General features: G+C 46.5%; 1 protein-coding gene across 2 annotated transcripts in view; it reads right to left on the bottom strand.

Annotated features, from left to right (window-relative positions):
• Window positions 1–2,091: 2,091 nt before the first annotated feature.
• Window positions 2,092–17,354, bottom strand: part of HTRA1 (HtrA serine peptidase 1) — a 32,798-nt gene continuing 17,535 nt past the window's right edge. For both annotated transcript variants that reach the window (XM_066600876.1, XM_066600877.1), the window contains exons 6-10: window positions 12,938–12,970; window positions 10,979–11,093; window positions 5,000–5,057; window positions 4,764–4,859; window positions 2,092–2,598 (exon numbers count right to left, since the gene is read on the bottom strand). In XM_066600876.1, the coding sequence (XP_066456973.1) occupies window positions 2,430–2,598; window positions 4,764–4,859; window positions 5,000–5,057; window positions 10,979–11,093; window positions 12,938–12,970 (471 nt within the window). In that variant the 3' untranslated portion in view covers window positions 2,092–2,429. The remainder of the gene's footprint in view (window positions 2,599–4,763; window positions 4,860–4,999; window positions 5,058–10,978; window positions 11,094–12,937; window positions 12,971–17,354) is intronic.

Raw genomic sequence — 17,354 nt, 5'->3', positions numbered from 1 at the left:
CACAAATTAGATATAAGAAAAAAACTTTCTGACAGTGAGGATGATCAATGATTAGAACAGGTTGCCACAGGAGGTGGTGAGTTCTCCTTCAATGGAAGTCTTCAAACAGAGGCTGGACAGACATTTGTCTAGGATGATTTAGTGACCTTGGAGGCCCCTTCCAACTCTACCATTCTATGATTCTACGATTTCACGGTTAGCCATTCATTTACCATTCTATGATTCAGTTGGAGTACACTTTCTATGACTACAGCTTCTACATTAAAACTATTTAACATTTTTAATATGATCCCAGGTAATATGAAAATATGCCACTATCTTGGGTCAACAGTTGCAGACAAGGTCATCGAAGTGTATGTTTTAAGCATTGATGATTGGCCACCGTCCTATCTTGCGATTACTTTACGCACATGAATGTTGAGAATTCGCTATTTAACGTTGGAGATGATTTATGTTTCTTCTGATTTTAGAAGATTTTACTATGTAAGGAATCCAATGCTCTTAAAACACCACATCTGGACATCTACCAACAGCTGACCCTACATGCCAGCTCTCTATCAGAAACTTTCGTTCTTCCTGCATTAAAACAAACACAACACTGGCCAACTTCCCATGAGAGCTATATCTGCAGTCTGCTGAAATTTACCAGGCACGACTGTTAGCATCTTGTTGCCTATGATGAAATATCTGCTGCTGGCCAAGGATGCAAGATTTACGTAGTCAGGGCACGAGAATAAAAAGACCTCAAGCCTCCATACACTGTAGACTACAGTCATCCAAATCCACTGATTTTGGCAGGACTTTCCAACTGTTGCATGTGTATGCTGTCCTCCTGGCTTCCCCCAACAGATGTTAAAGAAAAGAAGGATGAGGCACACTAAATTTCAACACCTGAAGCTTTTGTTTCCTTGGGGTAAAGCCCCCAGCAAAAGTGTCTGGCTACAGCATTCTCCAATCTCCCAAAGAAAACACAAGACCACTCATACGAAGTCAGCATACCCGTGTACAAGGGAGTCAGGAGAAATAGCAGTCAGCCATACAATGGTGGTCATTTTATATGTGTCCTCTTGCCTGAAGAAGACCCCATTCCAGGGTTGAAACGCATTGCATGTATTAGGAAATAAAGATTAATCAATATTTTAAATCTAGTGGGACATTATATGTGTCAGCTGTTGCTGAGCAGTGCCTATCCACTGGTTGTGCTTGTACTACCTACACTTTAAAGGGAACCTGTCATGACCTTTGAGCCTCATAAACTACATAATGGGGCTCAGAGCTTAGGGAATAGGGGATCAGTGTTTTATACTCACTGGATGCCCCTTTCCTGCGCTGTGTCCCGTCCAAAGTCTGCACACATCCGGAGAGTTATTCCTTATGCACATGCACCTCCCATTCATCTCTATTGGAGATGTGCGCACAGAAGGAGTCTTGCTGCCGTTGCATGCTGTCTTTGGGGGGACACAGCTCAGAAATAAGGCACCCGTCGAGTATAATACACCTCTGCCTGGACATCCCGTTCCCTGACCTTTGAGCGCCATAGCATAGTTTATGGGGCTCATAGGTCATGACAGGTTCCCTTTAAAGGAGTTGTACCAAGATCAACTTATCCCCTGATAGGTGCTAATTGTCTTAAGGGGGTCTTACTACTGAGACCCCCACCGATCCTGAGAACAGAGATCCCATTTCCCATCCTCCTCATTGCATCACTACAGACTCACTGCACCCCCCATACTGAGGAGGAGATTGAAAGAAGCCATGGTCGTGCATGCACAGTGCCACTCCATTCATTTTCAATGGGACTGCCAGAGATGGCGGTGTACCAGTGCTCGGCTGTTACGCCAGCCTAAGTGAAATTAATAGAGTGGCAGCCGCACATGCACGGCCACAGCTCCATTAATTCACAGCTGGTACCTTTATGAGATTAAAAATGGAAATTGGCTATTATACTAATCACTTTATACCGTGTTGGGTTTGGCAGCAGGTTCCAAGCGCTGCCTGGTAAAGGTGTGACTCAACATCTGCAATTAAACACTTACTATGAAATTGGTTCATTGTCCTTTACGACTGAAAAAACTTGCGAAGCAAAATGAATTCAGACAAAAAAAACACTTTATAAAGAAGTTCAGAATATACATTTAAAATATCATTATTGGCCCCGTTGGGTCTTTATTATTGTACCACTCCTACTTCTCCTCCAGTTAGGACACGTAAACCAGCATGTTATTCTCAGAAGGGTGCACACCAGTGGTGGGATTGTGAAGCTGCACAGGCAGAGGGGTCTGTAATCAAAAGCTAAAGGGGTCTCTTGGATGGGGTTGGGGGTGGGTGGTCACTAATATTCAGTGCTTCTACACAGTGTCCTTATAAGTGCAGTGTCATTGTTCGGCTCTAGAGCTCGGAAGATCTATGAAACCAGCTCATCTCTTCCATTATAAATCAATTTCTTTTGGTGTCACTGTGATGGCGATATCCTCATTTCCACGGCGTACTACCATAAGTAGCGGTCCTTCCTGCTTAATGGCTTCACTGACATCGTTGCTGGAAGTCACGGTCTTACTGCCAATGCTGATTATCACATCACTTTCCTTCAGTCCAGCCCTGAGATAAAAAGAGACAAAGGCTATGATTAAATAGAAACCAAAATAGGATTGTTCCCAGCAAGAGAAACCACGTAATCTTGTAGATATGATACCTTTTAATGACTAACAAAAATACATGATATTATAGCGAGCTTTTGAACCTCTTAGTATTCTTCCTCAGGCATAATGAATATATATACATGCACACATATGACAAGGCACAGACATGGATGTGATTAATTTGCACTTAAAAGAATACCACAACTGGATGGGTAGAGAAATAAATAAATACTTAAATAGTCCACTGATAAAGATGTGACAGTTTTATGTCCCTGAATTAGTGTTAGGGGGTCACCAGGCCAGCAGTGTTATCTGTGCTACAGATGTCTCATACTTCCCAGTCACGCATGAATCCTCTTGCAGAATTTAGCATTGTGTTGAAAGTGTCAAAGGTTGTTTTAAATTTGTGCTCCCAAATTCTTCTAGAAATCGGTACAAACCACACCAGGAACAGAAAACATTATCATTAGTACCTATGCAATAGGCATCACTGACATAACTACACCCTTCCACCAAATCCAAATTCAATGGGGTTATGTGTAGCATGGACGCTGCATTGAAGTATAAGAGACTATTCACATCATATTATCCTTTATGTCCAAGGTTTACGCCTAAAATCACAAAAATTTGATCTGGATATAAGGTATTGTACCTCTGACATTGGAGAAATGTGCTGAAACGAAGGCCTGTTGCCGGAAATAATAATATGGTCCACCACGTTATTCCTTCTGGCACAAAAAGCAGATTTCTACAAATCAGAGATTGCTTCCAGGTTCCATTCCATTTTTGGGATTTCAGATGTAAGCAGTGATGGAACCCCTTAACGAAAGGGAAGAAAAATGTTCCAACATTGGTTTTAAAGGGAACCTGACATCAGTTCGGCGGCTGTAAAACCACCTACTGATAAAACCATAAAGAAGTACTTATTTTCAAAGTTGCTTTGTTAAAACTCCTGCAGAAATCACCCCCGTAAAAAATAAAGTTTATTCACTTCCTACAGTGCATACTAATTCCTTGTGGTCTGGTGGGTGGTCAGAATGTCTCCTGAGGACTGGCTGTACCATCTCTGCAGGCTGAAGTACGTCCCCTAACACTGCCCCTCTTTGCCAGTGTGCTGTGGAAGCCATAGGAAATCTCACGCACCAGGAAATTTCAGACCGGCGCAAGCTCAGTTTATATAACCCTTTTATGGGCAGATCCACTATACTCAACGGGTCCTCCTAGCACATACGTGAGATTTCCTATAGTTTGCATAGTACACTGGCAAAGAAGGGCGGCATTAGGGGATGCACTTCGGCCTGCAGAGGCAGTCTGGCCAGCCCACCAAAGACGGTCCAGCCTGGCCACCGGGCCAATCACTGGAAATTCGCATGCAGTCCTGGAAATTATCAAACCTTAATTTTGAAGGTATGATTTGATCAGGATTTTAACAAAACAGCTTCATTGTTTCATCAGTGTAAGCAGCTTTATAACAGCCGAACTGACGACATGTTCCCTTTAAATGCGCCACCACAGTATTAAATATTACATGCGTTGACATACTATGACATCTCTGGAGACACTGGACCATTTGTCATCCCCAAATATAATATTTATGTACTTTATAGACCATCAGAAAAGGAAAGAGAACAACCTCTGTATGGAAGACCCCTTAGAATGGTCTACATAAGTCAAGTGACCAAAAAGTCATCCACCATAAACACTGATCTCTTTCTGAAACAAAAGTGACCAAAAAGATTTCCAGCATTGTAATGAATGGAATCCATTGTTCTATGTAGACTGATGATGACGTCACACCTACTGTATGCTTCCTGCTTGTCATCTACCCTGGTAGGCTGTGGGAGAAGCAGAGGTATGGAGAAGTATATTTACGGGACTTCGTTGGAACTAAAGTGGCATATACCTATCTTTCTTTCCTCCATCTGAAAGAATTAATAGGGGAATCTCTGCGAGGATAGGCAACTGTGTGGGCATTTAGAAGCCCTATTATGAGGGCACTAATGGCCCAATTGATGAGTGTCGGTACGTGAGTAGTCTCAAAGACACAGAACTGTCTTAAAAGTGTCCTAAAAATTTTCAGTTGAGGTAAGTACAGACTTTATAGTCCATTTTCGCTCCACTTACTCTTCTGCCGGTGTATCTGAAAGCACTTCTACAATATAAGCTCCGGAGGTCACATCAGGAAAATCTCTTAATTGCTCCCTTAGTTCCTTCACTTTGCTGCAGAGACACAAAACAGTCTTATTTGTACCATAGCAGTAGAAGCCATAGTAAAAGGATTTTTCATGGATTGCATCGTATGATTTGAATATGTTATTCTATGCATTAAAATCATCTATGGAATAAAGTGAGGTTCTTACGTTGGGTTGAGTGACAACATCCTTATTCCCAAGTACCTTTTCTTCTTAGTTCCCTGGCCTATAAAAATATAAGTGAAAATAGTCAATTATATGAAAAACGCATACAAAACCAAGCACAGTTCTGATGGAAAACGTCATCATTCTAACGTGAATGAAGTTATAGTGTTGCATGAAAGATCGCGCTGATTAAAAATAGAGCTCCAGTTATGGAAAACCTCTGACATGTTATAGACCTATTTGAAGGTTTCATTGGCCATTCAGACACCCACCAATGGTGGTACCAAAGGGGCTGTGGTAGTCTGTAGAGCTCCATGGTCTGTTGGCTTCCATTTGCTTCATTGGGGATAGGGGAGATGGATCATAGACTGTAATGCAAGTCAAATGAACCTGAAAGAAGGTGACAGTACTTAAAGGGGTTGTCCCGCGACAGCAAGTGAGGTTATGCACTTCTGTATGGCCATATTAATGCACTTTGTAATATACATCGTGCATTAAATATTGGCCATACAGAAGTTATACACTTACCCCCTCCGGTGCTGGCGTCCTCGTCTCCATGGCGAAGATCAAACCTCTTCTCTGGTCGCACGAACAGTCGGGCTTGTCACAGTGAGGAATCCTCTGCTGGATGTGTCCGGGCTCATGAGCTGCGTCCTGGCTCCTACCTCTTCTCGGCGTCATTGTAGCTCCGCCTCCGTCACGTGGTGCCGATCAGCCAATGAGGTGGCTGTAATCGGCAGTGGAACGCAAGACTGGAGAAGAACATCCACGGTGCACCATGGGAGAAGACCCGCGGTGCACCGTGGAAGAAGACCAGCGGCGTCATCTTTGAAAGAAGAATCTTCAAAGCTGCAGAACGGGGATCCAGGTAAGCGAATTTTTTTTTTTTTTAAATAACAAATGGATTCGTTTTTACTGTGCACAATGTGGGGGTCTGTTTAAAAAAAAAAAGTTAGGTTTCGGCGCGGGACAACCCCTTTAAAGAGCAGGGTGCTCTGTAGAGTGACTTAGCACCTTTGTTCTAGTTATTGGTCTCTACAACCAGGCTCTAGCACATCAGAAATGTTCTATAACTAGATATATGAAATCACAAAAATACATATTTCCACTTAAAAAACATGCAGTAAATACAGTATATTTTGTTTCTAGTCTTTGTATGACAACTGGCCAGTGTGAGCGTGTTTTCTACTTGTCCTTGTTAGCGAAGAATAAAGTGGCAGCAACATTAGGACAACCATAGCAAGAAACTTCCAAAGTCCTAAAGACTATGTTTACAAAAGTGAAATCCACATCACAAAAATCCAACACAGATTACCATGAAAACTGTGGTAGAAATTCATGTATACTCATCTTCAGGGCTCACATGATACCTATCAGCTCATTCGCATTCATCAGAGACCTGACGGCTCTTTGGCGTTCATCAGAGACCTGCCGGCTCTTTGGCGTTCATCAGAGACCTGCCGGCTCTTTGGCGTTCGTCAGAGACCTGCCGGCTCTTTGGCGTTCGTCAGAGACCTGCCGGCTCTTTGGCGTTCGTCAGAGACCTGCCGGCTCTTTGGCGTTCGTCAGAGACCTGCCGGCTCTTTGGCGTTCGTCAGAGACCTGCCGGCTCTTTGGCGTTCGTCAGAGACCTGCCGGCTCTTTGGCGTTCGTCAGAGACCTGCCGGCTCTTTGGCGTTCGTCAGAGACCTGCCGGCTCTTTGGCGTTCGTCAGAGACCTGCCGGCTCTTTGGCGTTCGTCAGAGACCTGCCGGCTCTTTGGCGTTCGTCAGAGACCTGCCGGCTCTTTGGCGTTCGTCAGAGACCTGCCGGCTCTTTGGCGTTCGTCAGAGACCTGCCGGCTCTTTGGCGTTCGTCAGAGACCTGCCGGCTCTTTGGCGTTCGTCAGAGACCTGCCGGCTCTTTGGCGTTCGTCAGAGACCTGCCGGCTCTTTGGCGTTCGTCAGAGACCTGCCGGCTCTTTGGCGTTCGTCAGAGACCTGCCGGCTCTTTGGCGTTCGTCAGAGACCTGCCGGCTCTTTGGCGTTCGTCAGAGACCTGCCGGCTCTTTGGCGTTCGTCAGAGACCTGCCGGCTCTTTGGCGTTCGTCAGAGACCTGCCGGCTCTTTGGCGTTCGTCAGAGACCTGCCGGCTCTTTGGCGTTCGTCAGAGACCTGCCGGCTCTTTGGCGTTCGTCAGAGACCTGCCGGCTCTTTGGCGTTCGTCAGAGACCTGCCGGCTCTTTGGCGTTCGTCAGAGACCTGCCGGCTCTTTGGCGTTCGTCAGAGACCTGCCGGCTCTTTGGCGTTCGTCAGAGACCTGCCGGCTCTTTGGCGTTCGTCAGAGACCTGCCGGCTCTTTGGCGTTCGTCAGAGACCTGCCGGCTCTTTGGCGTTCGTCAGAGACCTGCCGGCTCTTTGGCGTTCGTCAGAGACCTGCCGGCTCTTTGGCGTTCGTCAGAGACCTGCCGGCTCTTTGGCGTTCGTCAGAGACCTGCCGGCTCTTTGGCGTTCGTCAGAGACCTGCCGGCTCTTTGGCGTTCGTCAGAGACCTGCCGGCTCTTTGGCGTTCGTCAGAGACCTGCCGGCTCTTTGGCGTTCGTCAGAGACCTGCCGGCTCTTTGGCGTTCGTCAGAGACCTGCCGGCTCTTTGGCGTTCGTCAGAGACCTGCCGGCTCTTTGGCGTTCGTCAGAGACCTGCCGGCTCTTTGGCGTTCGTCAGAGACCTGCCGGCTCTTTGGCGTTCGTCAGAGACCTGCCGGCTCTTTGGCGTTCGTCAGAGACCTGCCGGCTCTTTGGCGTTCGTCAGAGACCTGCCGGCTCTTTGGCGTTCGTCAGAGACCTGCCGGCTCTTTGGCGTTCGTCAGAGACCTGCCGGCTCTTTGGCGTTCGTCAGAGACCTGCCGGCTCTTTGGCGTTCGTCAGAGACCTCCGGCTCTTTGGCGTTCGTCAGAGACCTCCGGCTCTTTGGCGTTCGTCAGAGACCTCCGGCTCTTTGGCGTTCGTCAGAGACCTCCGGCTCTTTGGCGTTCGTCAGAGACCTCCGGCTCTTTGGCGTTCGTCAGAGACCTCCGGCTCTTTGGCGTTCGTCAGAGACCTCCGGCTCTTTGGCGTTCGTCAGAGACCTCCGGCTCTTTGGCGTTCGTCAGAGACCTCCGGCTCTTTGGCGTTCGTCAGAGACCTCCGGCTCTTTGGCGTTCGTCAGAGACCTCCGGCTCTTTGGCGTTCGTCAGAGACCTCCGGCTCTTTGGCGTTCGTCAGAGACCTCCGGCTCTTTGGCGTTCGTCAGAGACCTCCGGCTCTTTGGCGTTCGTCAGAGACCTCCGGCTCTTTGGCGTTCGTCAGAGACCTCCGGCTCTTTGGCGTTCGTCAGAGACCTCCGGCTCTTTGGCGTTCGTCAGAGACCTCCGGCTCTTTGGCGTTCGTCAGAGACCTCCGGCTCTTTGGCGTTCGTCAGAGACCTCCGGCTCTTTGGCGTTCGTCAGAGACCTCCGGCTCTTTGGCGTTCGTCAGAGACCTCCGGCTCTTTGGCGTTCGTCAGAGACCTCCGGCTCTTTGGCGTTCGTCAGAGACCTCCGGCTCTTTGGCGTTCGTCAGAGACCTCCGGCTCTTTGGCGTTCGTCAGAGACCTCCGGCTCTTTGGCGTTCGTCAGAGACCTCCGGCTCTTTGGCGTTCGTCAGAGACCTCCGGCTCTTTGGCGTTCGTCAGAGACCTCCGGCTCTTTGGCGTTCGTCAGAGACCTCCGGCTCTTTGGCGTTCGTCAGAGACCTCCGGCTCTTTGGCGTTCGTCAGAGACCTCCGGCTCTTTGGCGTTCGTCAGAGACCTCCGGCTCTTTGGCGTTCGTCAGAGACCTCCGGCTCTTTGGCGTTCGTCAGAGACCTCCGGCTCTTTGGCGTTCGTCAGAGACCTCCGGCTCTTTGGCGTTCGTCAGAGACCTCCGGCTCTTTGGCGTTCGTCAGAGACCTCCGGCTCTTTGGCGTTCATCAGAGACCTCCGGCTCTTTGGCGTTCATCAGAGACCTCCGGCTCTTTGGCGTTCATCAGAGACCTCCGGCTCTTTGGCGTTCATCAGAGACCTCCGGCTCTTTGGCGTTCATCAGAGACCTCCGGCTCTTTGGCGTTCATCAGAGACCTCCGGCTCTTTGGCGTTCATCAGAGACCTCCGGCTCTTTGGCGTTCATCAGAGACCTCCGGCTCTTTGGCGTTCATCAGAGACCTCCGGCTCTTTGGCGTTCATCAGAGACCTCCGGCTCTTTGGCGTTCATCAGAGACCTCCGGCTCTTTGGCGTTCATCAGAGACCTCCGGCTCTTTGGCGTTCATCAGAGACCTCCGGCTCTTTGGCGTTCATCAGAGACCTCCGGCTCTTTGGCGTTCATCAGAGACCTCCGGCTCTTTGGCGTTCATCAGAGACCTCCGGCTCTTTGGCGTTCATCAGAGACCTACCAGCTCCTTGGCATTCATCAGAGACCTGTGGGCTCTTTGGGTACATAGCAGCACCCCCCTTTCTGATGTCTTAGTGCTGGGGAATGAATACTTGGCATGTGTAGATTACTACTGGTCTCCTAGGCTCTTAAATTTAATGGGGGCCCTCACTTATTGATTTTCCCCGAAAGACCATGTGATTTGATCTTTGATGCCTTGTTTTTTGGTCTTCTATTTCTGGAGCGCTCTCCCTCCCGTTGATAATTTTTTGTTGTCGTGAAATCAATGTTATATAAAAGTCATTCAGAGTCTAAGTAGATAAATAGATCTACACTTTATTAGGCTACATATACATCATATTTTCCCTTTACATTCAGGGGTCCCATTCTGGCTTACATTTGAAATCTCGAAAATGAGATCAGGACGTAAGCTATCTTGGCAAGTGAGAAAAATCCTGAAACGGAGAGCAACAGGGTCTTCATTTTGGCAGGTTCAAGTTAAATTTTCAAATGCCGAAAGAATAACTTGGTCCACTGATTGCCAGCCGGCCCTTGTGTCTGCCTAGCAATCAGCTGAGATTCGCCTTCGGTTGTAGCAAAGATCTGTGTCCAAATATAATGTAATGTCGCAATTTAGTTTTTGTAAATTGGAAACTGACAATTGTTGCAACCGTATATTTGCATCAGCCAAAGAACAGGATGAGTATGCACTCCCCCTCTTCAGAAAGATGTATGGGAGTGCCGGAAACTGCTGAATGAGCACAAAGGTGTAACATAATTGTGCTACCATAAAACGTACTATGGAGGTAGTAAATAGACCGATTTTAATTGTCTCATAACCCTTCTCTCAGCATTGTGTTAACCTGCTTGAAGGGGATGGCCAGCTCTGAATAGTGACGATCTTTCCTCAAAGTTGGTCATCAATGGCCAATTAGCAGAGGCCTGCTCCTAGAGACCCCTAGGGTCTGCTGTGTATGGAGCCACAATCCCACAGCTCTGTGCACTTCCTAGTGGTCCAGCATGATATTCCAGCTCCCATTGAAGTGATACAACAGCTCAGTGACCAGCTGATTGTTGACCCCTGCCAACCAGCTATTGATGAAGATCGGTCATCAATCTCTAGAGCCCTTTAAAGTTCCCTTTCCCAAAAAGTACTGCAAACAAAAAGGAAATTACAAGTGCTTTTTGTTATAGGGTGGGAGGTTGTTGGAATGCGCCAGTGGTGGAGCCATATTTAGATTTTTGTTATGAAACTAAAGAATCCTTAAACCAATATTGGGATCTGTTTGTTTGGTACTGAGGTTAAACAAGTAGATCCGTGCAATGGACCACACACTTGTATCCAAGTTGGTTAATCCCTAATAAACAGCTGGTTTGGATCGTGTTCATGTGTGGGCCCTTACATGCATCATTACCTCCTCTTTCATCTAAAAAGCCATATATTCATGTTTATTTTCTTTCAAACTTCAGCCGGTAAGTGTGTAGGTTGGCATACACTGCGGGCAGTTGTTATCACTGGTAATAAATAGTTACTATTCATTGCAAGTTTGCCCATGAAAGGACAGGAGGTTGCAAAATCACCTGCGGACTGTCTGCTGTGTGACTCGGCAAGAAACTTGCGGATTTTATCTGATGGAATAGCAAATGAGATGCCAGCAGTAACCTTTAGAGTGTTTATCCCGATCACTTCACCGTCCTGTGGTGAGAGAAAGAAAACGCTGGTCAAAAAAAAGTGTGGTCGGCAAGTCTGACAGAAATACTATACTGCGTGGCGGAAACAACATGTAGGTTTCGCACATTAAAATTTACAAACCGTCATCTTCTGGGAAACAAGCTATGAAGGCTTTGAGTGTTGAGTATTGTATTTCTCATCGTGGTCGCTTTTGGTTTATGAAGAGTTTTACTTTTTTAAGATTTATATATTAATGTATTTCTAACATAAATATTAAGACTTATTACCTAAAAAAGCTATTGAACACTTACAAGCAATAGTGGTTTATAATAGGGATGATTGGGGTGGCCGCCCTGGGCCAGAAGACCAAACCGCCCTTATTGTAATCAACTAGTGTAACTTTAGGGCTGCCTGGCTCTACTTCTAAAATTGCGACCGCTTGGAGAGGAGGGGGTTAAATTCATGAATGCACTCACACGGCCTTGTTTTCCGATATGGTGCGCAATCTTTCCCAGGCTCACAACATGATGTCTCCACTTCTACCCCCTTCTTCCCCAACTACAGTAGTCGGAATACAGTAAGTGCCAGAGTTGATGGTAAGAGTAAAGGCGTCATACTGTGAACCCGTGCAAGATTCTGTGCAGCGTCGGAACAAAGACAGTGTGAGTGCATTCATGAATTTAACCCTCTCCTTGTGGCTAGAGTTTTAGCAGTGGGCTCTGTTCTCGCCAATCTACCACCTGCCAGAGATGGGGCCTTGTAGTATTTGGTATTTTCAAATAGAGTTTTCTTTCCAAAATTGACAGGCTAGGTGATAAGCTCACGACTGGGAACCCCACCAATCATGAGAATGAGGGTCCTTTTTTCCTCCATAAACAAGAACCAGCAATGTTTCGACCCAACAAGAAAAGGGTCTTTATCAAGCTTGATAAAGACCCTTTTTTGTTGGGTCAAAACGTCGCTGGTTCTTGTTTATGGAGGAATAAAGAATTTAATCTTTTTTCATCTTCTGCTGCCTGGACTTTATGCTTTACTTGGAGGCCTTCTGGTCTTGATCCAGACCACAACCGGGCTCTGCATTTCTTCTCATTGCCTTGAAAAAGGTTTGCAAGACACCAAGAGACGGTGAAGGTCCCTATCTGCTGCTGTGTACATTGGTTTATATTGAGAATGAGAGTCCTGTCTCCTGTGCTTCAATGGATCAGCAATCAAGCATCCTTGCTTTAACTCCATTCAAAGTCTACGGAACTGATGTAGATAGCCAAGTACAGTGCTTGTGATCACGGGGGTCCAAACAGTGGGACCCCCAGCAATCAGACACGTATCCACAGCAGATACAGAGCTCTCCTCACTTTTCAACTCTTTGCACTATCAGCGCAGTCCTTGACCTGGTACCCGGCGGCCTCTTGCAAGCACAGCGCCGCTGGTCAGGTGATGCGGAAGTGGATGGAAATTCTGCAGCATTTCCACTATGTGTGAATATACCCTTATAGTGCTTTTTGTTTTTCATTTTCTGGTCCACTTGGGGTAAATATCAAGCTGCTTACCTAGTATATTACTGTTTTGACTACATCTTCGCCTCGGAAACATAAAAACATTTCCTTTCATTCCGATACTTAAAAGTTCAATAAACTTAAAGTTATTTGTGGATCTTAAGCAAAAGAAAAAATAGTCTGTAGAGGGTTAGTCAGCCGCCAACACACCACCCTCTGTTTGTCTTGCTAACTATACATATTTGAGCCATGTAGTAATGTAATACCAATGCACAAACCTTCTGCCAGGCTGTATCAGTCAACATGTTCTTACAGAACCTTATGAACTCACAAACATAACCAATACCTGAGGGCATGGAGGGCAGGGTCTCTTACCAAGTTCACAAGTGGGCCTCCCGAGTTTCCATACTGAAAAGCAAGCAAACTCATTGTTACTATCATCTTCATCTAAAGCAACCAGAACAAATGTCATACAGAACTCGACTTTGCTAAGGCTCTATGTCTTCAATCAAAAAAATAACTCCTCAAAAGCTACACTGGTCGTAATTACAGGGTTTTATTAGCTAACCAATTCTGTAAGTCATCCCACCCAACCCCCCTTCCCCTCCCGAAACCCACATCGGAAGATTAGGGGACCATTTGATAGGTGCAGAATTCACCACAAGCTTTACTTTGGGAAGACATCTAAACGAGGACTCTGTTTGCTAACCTCTAATTTGAGTAATTCTTGGCTAGACCATTAGCTATCAAATGTGACCAAGAAGTAGTTTTTTTCTATTCGACTGGTGTAATTTATGTTAATAATAAAAAAAATAATAATTTGCAAACTATAAGCTCTGTTAATACCATCGTTAAAGGGAACCTGTACTTTAAACATGCTGCAGGAGGACTTGAGCAGATTTATATACACTGACATGCCAAAAGTCATGAGACAGGAACTAATATCATGGAGGAACTCCTCTAGCCTGGCGAAGTACAGCGACTCAATGTGCCATCAATTCCACAAGTGGTTGGAAGATGTCTGGAGGGATGTTGAGCCATGCTGTCTGGATATCCACCCACAGCTCTGTGGTGTTTGTAGGTGCAGGATCTTGGGTGTAAATGGACCTCTCCACCACATCCCATAAATGCTCAATTAACGTCATGTCAGACGAACGTGCAAACCACATCATTGATAGAAACTCTCCAGAGTGCTACTCGAACCAATTCTGGACAACTTGCACCCAACTGCATGATGCATTAACCTGCTGGAATATCCCATCATTGTGGGGTACATGAAGTCCATGTAGGGTTGCAAATGGTCATCAAGCAGTGAAACAAGATGATGGACCAGCACACAGAACCTATGCCACCCCACACCAGTATGGAACAACTACCAGTCTGCCCGGTGCCTTGTCTGCTGGGTGCCTTGTTTACACATGGGTCTGCGCCGCACAGGAACCTATTATCAGCCTGAAATTGGTACCGTGATTCATCGGACCACGCCATGTTTTGCCAGTTCTCTAGGGTCCAGTTTGCAACCTCAGGAACCCAGGTGCAGCACTGTGTCCGGTGTAATGGTGTTAACAGAGGCTCTCTGGTGGATCTTGTGCTCCCATTTTCCATGGAAGATAAAGAACGCAGCACTAACCTGCAAAATATGCATGTGAGGCCTCCTGCATTGAATGCGGATGTGATTGTAGTACCCGGTTGTAGTGCCTGTAGCTTGGATACAAGATATGATACGGGTGGGCATGAAGACTTTAGTAACCTGTTGTATTGCCTCTAGCTTGGATACAAGATGTGATACGTGCGGCATAGAGGCTCTAGTACCCTGTTGTACCACCTCTAGCTTTAATACAAGATGTGATATGGGAGGGCATGAAGACTCTAGTACCCGGTTGTACCGCCTGTAGCTTGGATACAAGATGTGATACAGGTGGGCATGAAGACTCTAGTAACCTGTTGTACTGCCTTTAGCTTGGATACAAGATGTGATATGGGCAGGCTTGGAGGCTCTAGTACCCTGTTGTACCGTCTCTAGCTTGGATACAAGATATGATACATGTGGTCATGGAGGCTCTATTAACCTGTTGTACCGCCTCTTGCTTGGATACAAGATGTGATACAGATGAGCATGGAGGCTCTAGTACTCTGTTGTACTGCCTCTAGCTTGGATAGAAGATGTGATACAGGTAGGCATGGAGGCTTTAGTGCCCTGCTGTACCGCTTCTAGCTGGCATACAAGATGTGATACAGGTGGACATGGAGGCTCTAGTACCCTGTTCCACCTCTAGCTTTGATACAAGATGTCTTACAGGTGGGCATGGAGGGTCTAGTACCCTGTTGTACTGCCTCTAGCTTGTATACAAGATGTGATACGGATGGGCATGGAGGCTCTAGTACTCTGTTGTACCACCTTTAACTTGTATGCAAGATGTGATACAGGCGGGCATGGAGGCTCTAGTACCCTGTTGTACCACCTCTAGCTTGGACACAAGATGTGATACAGGTGGGCATGGAGGCTCTAATACCCTGTTGGGGCACTTCTAACTTGTATGCAAGATGTGATACGGGAGGGCATGGAGGCTCTAGTACCCTGTTGTACCGCCTCTAGCTTGGAAACAAGATGTGATATGGGTAGGCAAGGAGGCTCTAGTACCCTGTTGTTCCACCTCTAGCTTTGATACAAGATGTCTTACAGGTGGGCATGGAGGGTCTAGTACCCTGTTGTACTGCCTCTAGCTTGTATACAAGATGTTATACGGATGGGCATGGAGGCTCTAGTACTCTGTTGTACCACCTTTAACTTGTATGCAAGATGTGATACAGGCGGGCATGGAGGCTCTAGTACCCTGTTGTACCACCTCTAGCTTGGACACAAGATGTGATACAGGTGGGCATGGAGGCTCTAATACCCTGTTGGGGCACTTCTAACTTGTATGCAAGATGTGATACGGGAGGGCATGGAGGCTCTAGTACCCTGTTGTACCGCCTCTAGCTTGGAAACAAGATGTGATATGGGTGGGCAAGGAGGCTCTAGTACCCTGTTGTACTGCCTCTAGCTTGGAAACAAGAGGTGATATGGGTAGGCAAGGAGTCTCTAGTACCCTGTTGTACCGCCTCTAGCTTCGAAACAAGAGGTGATACGGGCGGGCATGGAGGCATACAGGTTCCATATAGTATCCTGCGGTATATTGCTCCACATTTGCTGTAATTGAGTCACTGGATTGTGCAAACTCGTAGGTTGTCAAAGTTGGTGTCCCAGATGGTCCCACAGATGTTCTATAGGCTGCAAATCTGGCATTTGGGCAGCCACGGAAGTGTGACGATGTTGTCGAGACATTCCTGTGACGCCCTTGTATGTGCTGCCAACCATTATCCTGCGGGGAAATGCCTCTTGGAAGCCGCCATGAGAGGAACACATGTGGCTGCAGGATGTCCTGAACATATCGCTGAGCTGTCATTGTCCCTCCTCCCACTACTAGTGGTGACCGATTGTTATATGCAATTCCTCCCCAAACCATCACACCAGCAGTGGGGGCAGTGCGCTACTCCATAGGAAAGGCAGGATTGAGGCACTCACCCCTAGGTCTCCAGACACAAACACGGCTATCGTCAGTGCCCAAACTAAACCTTGATTCACCGCTGAAGACAACCTGGTTCTACTCTGTTGCAGTCCAGTTTTGTAATTCATGACACCACTGCAAACGGAGGTGATGGTGGGTGTCAAAGGCCGTACATGTAATGGGTGCTTTGAGACCAAATGTCCTTCAGCCAAGCACCTGGAAACTGTTCCGACAGACACAGGGGTGTAATGTCGGTGCCACCTGTCTTTGGATGGTGAACAACGAAACAGTTGGAGCTGCTCGTGCTTGTTGGACGATCAGATGATCCTCTCTACTCTGTTGAGGGCGTCTTGAGCCCGGGCGCCTTGTGTGTGTGTGCCATCCCTCATCTATGCATGAATTGCTCCCAATATTCTCGGGCACAACTCACATCGGACAGCATGCTGACACCCCGTCTGTGTGCTGTCCAAACTGTGGGACAGTGGACATTGCATGTCCTACTCTTATCCGTGAAGTGGACCAAAATAGGGCATGCTGTGTTTTTTTGCACACGGACCATTGGTCCAGGAAAAAAAATAATCGCTTGTCTGAATAGCGGAATTGATTGTAATGGATCCAAATTTGGTCTAAGCTACAAACTCAGACAGAACTAATACTCGCCTGAGTGAATTAGACTTCATACTTATCTTCAATGAACTTTCTCGAAAAGCCGTACCACTGATCACTCTATTTGTCTTTTGTTTATTACTGTATCTGTAAGGATCAAGTCTTCCCCACAATTCATGGGTTCTTCTAAGCCAAAAACAGTCCCTTGATATACTCCTAGGTTCTACTACTACCTGCTATACAATGATCCTGCATCATTTCCTTTCTATTGAAGTGAATGGCATAATCATGCGGAAAGACAACACCAAGGACTTCTTCACATGGGCAATTTTAACATCCGAGTTACGTCTGATTTTGAGACTGAGAGAATTCGGATCCATTAAAGTTACCAGAGCTTATTCACTATTAACGTGGCTTCGCGCCACGTTGCTATGTGTTTTTTTTTATATATATATATATATTTATTTTATTTTGTAATTTTTTTAACTTAATTTTGGTGATTTTTTTTTTTTTTTAACATCTACATCCTCCATGATGTCATATAAGACCTCTGGGGGTTCATTCACTAAGGAGCCCCAGTCACAGGGAAAACAATCCACTCTAGTAACAGTAGTCACTAACAGAGCAGATCTGGGTCT

Source organism: Eleutherodactylus coqui, chromosome 4 (assembly GCF_035609145.1).
Source record: "Eleutherodactylus coqui strain aEleCoq1 chromosome 4, aEleCoq1.hap1, whole genome shotgun sequence".
In the NCBI taxonomy this organism is placed as follows: Eukaryota; Metazoa; Chordata; class Amphibia; order Anura; family Eleutherodactylidae; genus Eleutherodactylus; species Eleutherodactylus coqui.
This window is presented reverse-complemented; position numbering and strand designations above follow the sequence as displayed.